This window comes from Castanea sativa, chromosome 12 (genome assembly GCF_040712315.1).
Source record: "Castanea sativa cultivar Marrone di Chiusa Pesio chromosome 12, ASM4071231v1".
Lineage (NCBI taxonomy): Eukaryota > Viridiplantae > Streptophyta > Magnoliopsida > Fagales > Fagaceae > Castanea > Castanea sativa.
Window position 1 is genome coordinate 18,806,870 of NC_134024.1, and position 11,200 is coordinate 18,818,069.

An 11,200-nucleotide genomic window follows, 5' to 3' on the forward strand; every position below is an offset into this window, starting at 1 on the left:
AAATTGGAGAATTTTATTTTCTCAAAGGACTTCCCATCCCTTTTGAATTTCAAGAACTTGTGAAATTTCTTTACAAGGTATGCCACTTCTTTTTCAACCTTGTTCTCATCCGAGGAATCTTGAGCTTCAATTCTCTCATTAATTGTCTTAAGAGTAAGGGATTTGCTCTTCCATTAAGATGGTAGAGACAGCTCATATGTTTAAAGGAAACCGATAAGTTCTTGGACCTTTATCTCATCAAGATCCTTGCTCTCCTCAATAGTGGTCACCTTGACACAAAAGCTCTTCGGCAATGATCTAAGGATCTATCTCACTACTTTGGAGTTTTCCATCTTCTTGCCCAAGTTCAATTTTCCAATTACCACTTCATTCAACTTTCCATAGAATGAATCGAATGGTTCATCTTCACTCATCTTCAATTCTTCAAATCGAGTGGTAAGTATTTGAAGCTTGGTATCCTTCACCTTCTTGGTGCCTTCGTAGGTGGTATCCAAAATTTGCCATGTCTCCTTGGCAATCGACACATGAGAAATCCTGTGAAATTCATCTGGTGAGACACCACAAACTATAGAATTAAGTGCTTTACTATTAGCATTGGCCGCTGTGAGAGCTGCCTTATCCCAAGTAAATTTGGCAGCCTCCGGCCAAGTCCAACCATTCTCAACAACATCCCACACGCTCTTATCAATGGAGCACAAAAATGCATGCATGCGCACTTTCCAAAATGCATAATTACTCCCATCAAAGAAATGAGGTGCATTGAGGGACTGGGACCTATCCATCCTAGGAGTCAAGGATCACATTAAGGATGTAAAAATCCGTCAAAGTGTACCCGCTCTGATACCAATTGAAAGTTCACTTAGTGTATAAAATACTTCTGAATGTTTAGACCCCAAATTCAAATTTTACTTCACAAGCTTATATTCAAACAATATATGTGCGGAAATATAAATATAAGCTATACCCAAATGTGCAAACTACTCTAAGCCATATTTTGATCACAACTCACTAGTAATTAAAAGCAAAGAGTAAGGGATAGAGAGAAGAAAACGTAAGATAACACCGGCACGTGTTATCGAAGAGAAAACCAAAGTACTCTGTAAAAAACCTCTCCGTTGCCCTCCAAGCAGTAAAATGATTAACTAGATAATCAGTTGGGATATATGAATAGCAATAGACCCTCTAAGCCTAATCTACCCGATACACCTTAGCCCTCCAAGCTTCTTGCTTTAACAGGATTACACCTAATCTTGTCTTCTCTAGCTTACTGGATCCCACAATTAGTCCATTGCATCAAACAAATGAATTGGTTCTCTCTTGAACTAGTTCTCAAGCACCAAAAACTTTCTAACAACTATGAATGTGGTGAGGTAAGGATTTGGCTAAAGATCCTTTTAAGGGTATGACAATAGAGAGGATGAGAGTAGAAGAATTTGGAGAATCAAACGTGTAAGATTTTGGATGACTCAATCTTGTTTATCTCTAGGATTTCTCATTCAAAATTCTCTCTAGAAGCTCTCTGCATTTCATGGGTATAAGGGTATTTATAATAAGGCATGAGAAGGAATGTGAAAAGTCATATTTTTTGCAAAATAGGGTGATCTGGCAAGTCACTTGCGACTGGGATGAGTCACGAGTTCTAGCCGCTAGAAAACAGAATGGTCAGACTGTACTTTTTGTCTTGTAGTGATCCAGCTGTCCTGACCCTTCAACTTTTTGCATGCTCCTCACGTGTGTCTGATTCCGGCGGGTGGCTAGTCGCGAGCTCTAGTTGCGAGTTGCCTCTTTGATGCATACTCTTGATCAATTCTTCACACTTTCTCACACACAATCCTTACATAATTCCCACCTAAATACATGGTTTCTAAATACTTAATTACAAGCAAATTTGTTACGGAATAAAGCCAATACATGGTTGAATAAATTCAACCTTATAATGCTGTAGTATACCTGTTTGCATACTTACAATGTCGTACACGAATGATGTACCATATTTTGCTAACCATGCTCCGTAGAATATAGTGAATATACTTCAAACAAAATGGCTGGAATGGTACCGTATTTATAATTTTGGTGTTATTGTTAAGGGGAAACCATTGTCAGTCATTTGAAGATCTTCATTTTGATGAGCGGGAAATGGATAAGGCTGTTCAACTTTCTGATTTGGCTAAGAGTAAAGTCTAATTTAATTTGTTGAGTAAACTTTATTTTACCATATTCTTCGGAGTATTGGTGTGGCTCATATTTAGCTAGGCATGCTAAGCTTTTAATTTGTCACCATCAAGTATGGTTAGAAGATGTGCTTGCCACAGGAGTTTACCACAATGGAATATCCTTTGAAGGTCCATCCATCTCCCATAGGATTTCAATGGTTAACAGGTCCATTTTATGTTGTAGCTGAAGACTACACCTACAATTGGTAGTCTATATATATATAAGAAGGTTCTCCTTTTCAGATTGGACTTTTATATGATTCAGAATAATCCTAAACCTTACGTTTAACAAGAAAAAAATTTGAGTACAACACAGTAAAAATATATCTCAAATTCCACTTAAAATGCTTACAAAATAAGACACACCTACACCTACAATTGGTAGTCTATATATATAAAAGAAGGTTCTCCTCTTCGGACTAGACTTTTATATAGTTTAGAAATACCCCTAAACCTTACGTTTAACAAGAAAAAAATTTGAGTACAACCCAGTAAAAATATATCTCCAATTCCACTTAAAATGCTTACAAAATAAGACACACTTCTACTAATCAATGTTTTCAAAACAAACTTATCCATTTTTTTTTAAAAAAAGAGAAAATTATGACATTGGACCAAAAAAATTAAAAGCCTCATCGCATGGCAAAGCGCATGTGATGAAGCTAGTGTTTGTGTGTATATATATATGAATTGAGTTTAAGTTACACCTGGTGTAATTCTAAACAATATTACACCACCCAATAACTTGTTAAAAAATTCATATTTTGAAAATTACACTATTGAATTATATGTTTTATATGTTCTTAACAATCATGCCAATTTTCATATTAATCGGATGTTATTTACCATTTGATTCATAAACTCATCTTTTATACATTATTTTAAATTACAAAAACTTGAATTTAAAAAATTGATTGATAACATGATTATTAATCTTTAATTATTTTGAAATTTTGCAAGCATGAAGAATTGGGTTCGACTTATATCCAGTGACCAATGGCCACTGGACCCGCTAGAATATGGACACGTGTCTATATTGCAACGTGTCTAGTGGCACTGGCCACTAGACACAAGCTCCACCCGAATTGGATAATGGATATGTATTCCATGATGCACGAATATTCTACACATTCCAAAGGTAAAATGTCAACGTCAACTTTGAAATAAAGTCTATAAGAGCATTCCCATCAACACTTTTAAAAAATTTAGCATTTACCATCTCAAAACCCAATTTTATAACATATAACACAACACTTCACAATACAACTTATATCAAAACTTCTATTTTTTTACCATTTCATTTAAACATTGTTTTTTTTTATTATTATTTTTCAATAATTTTTTATTTTTCCTCTCTCTCCTCTGTCTCTCTCTTTCTCACAGCACCACCGGCACCACACTACCAACAATCACCACAAAACCCACCACCCATACCACAACCACCACTAACCAAAAAAAAAAATCACAGCAGAAAGAAACCTCCACATCCACCCACAACCACCACATCCACTCATCACCACCAACCACAGCAGGAAAAAAAAAAAAAAAAAAAGCAAACCCACCACCACCGGCCCACCACAAACCATACCCATCCAAAACCAAATCCCAAACCCACCAAAATATGCCCAAATTAGAACCCCTGTACAAACCCACAACCTACAAATCGGAACCCAAGGCATTAGAGAGAGATAATCATAGATCTAAACCGGTAAGGGCGAGTGGGAGGGCGAATCGGAAGCAGCGGCAACCTAGTGGCTTTGCGGCCAAAGCATAGAGAGATTGAGTGATTGAGAGTAGAGAAATCGGCGATGTGCTAGCGATGTTGCAAACGAAGAGTAGAGAGATCAAGTGACTGAGAACAAATAGATCAGCGACGAGCACAACAAACCATGAACCACGAAGAGAGAAGAGAGAAGAGAGAATAGAGAATAGAGAACAAATAACAGAGATGAAAGAAGTGAGAGAGGAAAGAGAATGAGAAATGAGAAAGAGTCGTTGGGTGCATAAAAAACCATTTTTTATTTTACAATATAGTTACAGTGCACTCTTAAAAATGAGAGTGCACTGTAGCAAGATTGTAAATTTTATAGCATATACCAGTTTTGATGGAGAGGGTATTTTGGGGTTTAGATGCTAAAAAATAACATTTATAGCATTTGAGAGTGTTAATGAGAATGCTCTAATAATGTTTTAAGATACCAAACGCTTTAAAATTTGAATCCCATCCTGCATATTTAGCAAAGAAAAAAAAAAAAAAAAATCCCCTTTTCGTACTGCATGACAACAAAGATTTCTATGCTAAGAAAGATTTCTATGCTAATTATTTAGACTTTCTTTTGGCCAGTAAGGACCGATGTCTTATCTAGACTTCAGTTCATGGTCTTCTTCCTCAAATAGTTAACTTCTTAATTATCCTCCAAAATGGGAGGAGTAAAAAAAAAAAAAAAAAAAAAAAATAATAATAATAATATATATATATATATATATATATATATATATATATATATATATATATATATATATATATATAGTTGGAAATGCAGGTACTTTAAGTTGTGATTTTAGTCCTAAGTGCAATTCCAACACCATTTTGGCTAAAACCACAAAAAAGTAATAATAAAAAGAAAAAAAAGTAGGGTACATTTCTTTGGTGGAGTACACTTGCGAGAGAGAATTGAAAGACAAATATTTTGAATATTGAAATAGACTACGGATAAGTTTTTCTGTCCCTATTTTTATGTACTCCCGGAACATGGAGAATGGTGCTCCCTCCTCTCACATTTATGGTAGGGTTTGCTTATTAAATTCATGGTGGGGTTCATCGTGAATGTGAGAAAAGATAGTACCATTTTACTATACTCCGAGACTACTTAAAAATTTTTCAAATAATAAAAAGGAGGAAAGTACAATAATACTGCATACATAAATTTTTTTCGCAACAAATTTTATAATTATTGCTTGAGTGATGAAGAAATAATCGTGATTTCATTATTCTCAGTTATGTCCACCACAAACTCAACAGTTGATCTTCTTAAAAAAAGAAAAAAAAAAAAAAACCTTAACAGCTGTAAAATTTATTAATAAAAACATTATGTATAAGGCATTTTTCGTGGGACCAAGGTGGCAAAAATAGAAAATCAAAACAATTTAATGGGTCTAGCTTTAAATAGAAAACCAAAACAATTAAGACATTTACCCTACTAATCACATTTTATTAGCAAATATGTAAACTTTTTATAACAAAATTGAACTTCCTTTCATATATATATATATATATATATATATATATTTTAATTCAATAATGGGCTGTGTTTTTTTCACTGTTTCACATACGGTGTAATGACTCACTTTTTCAGTTTATAAAAATCGCTGTTAGACCGTGTGTGAAAAAGTCTTTCCTATAACAAGCTTGTGCTTAATTCCCGTTTTCAGTTTAAAAAAAAAAAAAAAAACCAGATTTTGAGAGGTCGTTTGACGTTGTTGTTCTAGTAATTAGTTTGTATTTTTTAATAATATATGTGGATAAAAAATGTGTAAAAATATATGTTTATAAAACGGGACTTAGTTTTTCTCCCTCAATAATTGTCTTCCTCTTCAATTTTTTTCTCTCTAAAAAAGGATGAGAAATGTCAACTAGCACCGTACGATACTGATTTTTTTTTTTTTTTTTGTTTCAGTTAAAAAGATAAAAAATATTGTCAAAAAAATTAAATTACTAAGAAAAATAAAAATAAATTACCAAAAATTGAAAAATTGTCGAAAAGGAAAGAAAAGCTACACAACAAATTATTCAAAATGTGTCGTTAAAGGCACCTCACGGACACAACCCAAAAAAGATAATTGTCCTTGCTGGCTACTTCTAGTACCTAGTAAGCTAGTCCGCAACAATCAAATTTGCTTGCTCCTCTTTTGTCCTCATTCCTTTTAAGAAATGGTTAACCCTTTATATTTATTAGCTCCTTTAAACACTAAAAAGCCACACACGCTCTAATCAAACATGGAGACCTGGTTCATCATCGTTATCTCTCTCTGCATCTCAGCCCTTCTCAAATCTCTCCTCAACCTCATCACCACCAACAACAAAGTTTCTGAAAACAATAAGCTCCCTCCTGGACCCTACACCTTTCCCATCATTGGCAACTTCCTATGGCTCCGCAAACCCTTCTCTGAACTCGAACACATCATCCGCAAACTCCATGCCAAGTACGGACCCATCATCACCATTTACATAGGCTTTCGCCCGGCTATCTTCGTTGCCAACCGCTCTTTCGCTCACAAAGCTCTCGTCCAAAACGGTGCCGTTTTTGCTGACCGCCCAACTCCTCTACCAACAAACGCGGTCGTCTCTAGTAACCAACACAATATCAGCTCTGCTTATTACGGTCCCACATGGCGACTCTTTCGTCGCAATCTCAGTTCGGAGATTCTCCACCCTTCACGCGTGAAATCCTACTCCCACGCGCGCAAGTGGGTTTTGGATATCCTCCTCAACCGCCTTGATTCTCAGTCTAAATCCGGTAAACAGATTGTTGTTAAAGGAGATTTCCAATACTCCATGTTTTGTTTGTTGGTGCTTATGTGTTTCGGAGACAAACTCGGAGAAACCCAGATTAAGAAAATCGAGGAGGTTCAGCGTCGCTTGCTTTTGAGCTTTGGTCGGTTTACTATACTCAATTTTTGGCCCAGTGTTGGAAGGATTGTATTTCGTAAGCGCTGGGAAGAGTTGTTTCAACTTCGGAGAGACCAAGAAGCTGTACTAAGGCCTTTGGTAGAAGCTAGGAGGAGGAAAGTGAAGCAAGAAAGACAGAGCAAAGCGAAAGAAGACAAAAATAATGATGGTGATGATGAGTTTGTTGTGTCGTATGTGGATACGTTGTTGGACTTGGAGTTACCAGAGGAGAAGAGAAAGCTTTCAGAGGAGGAAATGGTTAGTTTGTGCTCGGAGTTTCTAAACGGGGGTACAGATACTACATCCACAGCATTGGAGTGGATTATGGCGAATTTGGTGAAATACCCACAAATCCAAGAGAGGCTTTTTGTGGAGATTAAAGATGTTGTTGGTGATGGAGAAAAGGAAGTGAAAGAAGAGGATTTGAACAAGATGCCTTATTTGAAAGCAGTGGTTTTGGAGGGTTTAAGGAGACACCCACCTGGGCATTTTGTGTTGCCACATGCAGTGACTGAGGATGTGGTTTTGGATGGGTATTTGGTACCAAAGAATGCTACTTTGAATTTCATGGTGGCAGAAATGGGGTGGGACTCTAGGGTTTGGGAAGATCCTATGGAGTTTAAGCCTGAGAGATTCTTGAGTGGTGATGATGGTGGAGGAGAAGCGTTTGATATAACTGGAAGCAGAGAGATTAAGATGATGCCATTTGGTGCGGGGAGGAGGATGTGTCCTGCTTCTGGTTTGGCAATACTGCATTTGGAGTATTTTGTGGCCAATTTGGTTTGTAATTTTGAGTGGAAAGCTGTTGATGGTGATGAGATTGATTTGTCAGAGAAGCAGGAATTCACTATGGTGATGAAGAATCCTCTCAAGGCCCACTTATCTCCAAGGCTTTAAATGGTTAGCTCTATGACTAAGAAAGGTTTTTTTTTTATTTTTTTTAATTATAACACTATGATAGTGTTATTTGAAATAATGTCTACAGCTGTATTTAATAAATTTTTTTTTATATAACATGTATTTACAAAAATGTTTCTATGGCATTTTATATACGCACTAGTTTGGTAACTAGTACATCAAACGAAATCGTTGAATGCAGAAATAGTAAAGTATTTATTTATTATTTGATGAGCGGGATACGTCTAAGTTGAGTCATCTTTTTAAATTGGCTAAAAGTAAAGCGAGTTTGTTGCTTAAACTGGTGGACTGGTGCCGGCGGTGTCTTTGTTTGATGACAGAAGAAAGTAAGTAATTATTAGGAGTTTACGTTATAAATTGAAACATCTTTAAATAAAATAAAATAAAATAAAATAAAAGTATGGTTAGACAATGTACATGCTACGTGAGTTCACCATAGCGATGAAGTATACTTTGAAGGCCCCAAGGATTTGAATTGTTAAGTCCATTTTTTGGTGTCGCTGAAGACCACACGTTCAATTGATAATGTATGCTCCATAATGCATGCAGACTGTTGTAGACTTCGAAATAGTCTATAGCAATGTCTAATAAATGGATACCTATGCAATTATCTTTTTGTTTCTGTATTTGTTGAAGGTTTTAAATTTTTTTTTTTTTTTTTTTTTTTAGTGTCTTTGATGCGTGCATTAACTGCTAGGTAAGAAGAAACTTATTTTGTTTAAAATTTTGTAAAGGGCCGAGTTATTTGTTTTTGGTAAAATTAATTGATTGGGCTTAAACCAGCAATGATTTGTTGTAAAAATTAAACCAGCAATGATTTGGCGTTAGGTTCAAATTTAAACCAGCAACAGCTAACCACCTATGATTTGTTGTAAAAATATTGTAAAAATAAAAATGTTGTGGACGTACTTAGGACACTTGCTTTCCTTTATAAAGAGCTGTGTACTGCTTCTATTAAAAAAAGCACGGAGGTTGTAGGTCCTGTTTCATATTACAATTATGGGCATGGGAGCATCTTCCATATCTGACCCCAATTCCAATAATTCCAATAAATTTAAATGGTGACGACCCATGCGGTTGCAGGTATAATATTTACTTTCTATTTCTATACAATATAGTATACTGTAGTGTTTATCCTTGATACTTCCAAACCCTAAATCAGTGACAATCATTAATTGTGTATAGGTGGGATACGAAGAGAACGTATACTCACACACCAATGCATGTTCTACATGCGTACCATTCTAATCACGACACACATAATAAGGATTAGGTAATATATCTTGTCACAATGCATCAATGGTTAATTTACTAGTTATATTATTGTCTTGATTGATTATAACATAGTTATTGTAATTGGAATTGCAGGTTGTTTGGACATCGTACGATAATTATTTGCATCCATGGTGTCTTGCAGAAAAACATATATGGCTTACAACAACGCTATTGCTATGCTTCCAAATTGTTGAGTATTACCATCCAGAGAGAGTCATGCAACAATTTGGATGGTTGCAAAGATGTCCAAAGTGGCCTACTGACAATTTTGATAAATCTGTGCATTGTGTAAAGTTGACAGGAAAGTCTGGTGTTGATTGGTGTACGCATCATGCACATTACTATTGACTTTGGAACGAGCGAGCTCAAAATATAGTTGGGGATGACAATTTTCATGTAGGTGTGGACTACACAACATGGTACTACCAACATGGTCACTTATTTACGACACCAGAGGCGGCTGCCCATATGTACCAGGTTATTATTTTAGCATTTTCAATACTACACTAATATTGATAACAAATTATTATGTTTGCTTTTTCAATAATACTGCACTAATAATTTTTTTTCCCTTTTATGTGACAGCAAACGGAAATTAATGATATGTTAACTTCGGCTGTTGCAAACTAAGGGAGGGCTGACCTGACTGCACAACAAGTCCTTCCGGCAATAGTAGAGGGCCTTACTCGAGTGAAGTTATCGATGGAAGCAGATATTTCCTCCGTCCCTACTGAGAGGGTGACACACTTTGGGCGACGATAGAGGCACCAAGGAAGACAGGGTAGACAACGCAGAAATGATGTAGCTAGACCATCCACGTCTACCCAAGCTGCACTAATAATTTTTTTTTTCCTTTTTTTTCCTTTTATGTGGTAGCAAGCTGGACCATCCACCTCTACCCAAGCTGGGCCATCCACATCTGCCCATAATGAGCCTACCACCTTCAATGAGTATAATCCAATTAATATCAACGAGTATTGTATGTCATTATATCAACAGATTGGATTATCCACTTCCATAGGACAAGGATTAGAGGGTTTGCTTAGCTATGACCACTATCCCCAGCCTAGTTCAACACCTCCCTCTTATCATCCATCGCCACCTCCATACTATTCTGGGCAATAGAATTATGGCCAAGATAGCCAGTTTAGCTATGAACAACCTTCCCAACCATCCCTTCATGTTGGTGATTTTTGCACACCACCAAATACATGGGCATGTGCTCTGAACTCTGAGGAAGAGGCATCTGTAACAGACTCTGAGGAAGATGCCTCAAATGAGGATAGTGGGGAAGATGCAGAAGATATTGAGGTGTCATCAGATAATGAAAGTGATGAAGGTGGTAATTATCAAACAAATTTTGATATTAGAACACAGCCAAGGCGCATAGGGAATAGTCTTGTGCAAGCACAAAGGTACCCTCAACGAGTAAATAGGCATCCTCCACGTTGTGGAACACAACAAAAACTTCATGTACGCCATCGTGGAAATCACTATAGAAAGTGATTTTATGGAAAGACTATAGACTCCATTATGGAATTGCAATTCTCTGTTCAATACTTCTTGTAAGATTAATATGATATCACCACTGGAATATGTCACCTCTACCGGGACAAATTCCTGAAGGGATGTTGCATTACTGGATTTTACTCCAGAAGATGCGCCTTCATGCATTACAAAAGGATGTCCCACTGGGAACCTTTTTTCTTGAGGAAAGTCCTGTGCAGGTGCTTTCCCCTTGTTCCTCTTCCCTGCCGAAGAAGTCATAATATTCCACTTAGTAGTGGTAGTATTAAATCTTACTTTCTCCTGCCAAGTAAGGGAGAAGATGTTAAGCCAGTTGGCCATAGTTAATAGTTTAACTATAGAATATTTTTTAGGAAAATGAGAGTAAATATTATCAGTAAAATCCTTTTGAAAAATATGTTTCAAAAGCCAGAGTATAATAGTAATATATCTTAGTTGTGTAGGATAATAAGCTTTAGAATGACAATGATCATTGTTGGAAATATTGGGGTAGGGAGAAGACTTGTTCCAGACATACTTGATCCATTCTAAAGACTTGGTCAAAAGTCTAGTGCTAAGGATTCTTTTTTGAATTGTAGTATTCGTAGGACATTCTTTG

The 11,200-nt window shown here is 36.2% G+C and overlaps 2 protein-coding genes across 2 annotated transcripts; one reads left to right on the forward strand and one right to left on the reverse strand.

Annotated features, from left to right (window-relative positions):
- Nucleotides 1–305: 305 nt before the first annotated feature.
- LOC142620302 (uncharacterized) lies at nt 306–782 on the reverse strand. The gene has a single exon (XM_075793693.1). The coding sequence runs from the start codon at nt 780–782 to the stop codon at nt 306–308; it is 477 nt and encodes a 158-aa protein (XP_075649808.1).
- A 5,371-nt stretch (nt 783–6,153) lies between these two features.
- On the forward strand, nt 6,154–7,881 carry LOC142619383 (cytochrome P450 89A2-like). The gene has a single exon (XM_075792471.1). It carries the CDS (start codon nt 6,211–6,213, stop codon nt 7,777–7,779), a length of 1,569 nt encoding a protein of 522 aa, XP_075648586.1. The 5' UTR covers nt 6,154–6,210; the 3' UTR covers nt 7,780–7,881.
- Nucleotides 7,882–11,200: the final 3,319 nt, after the last annotated feature.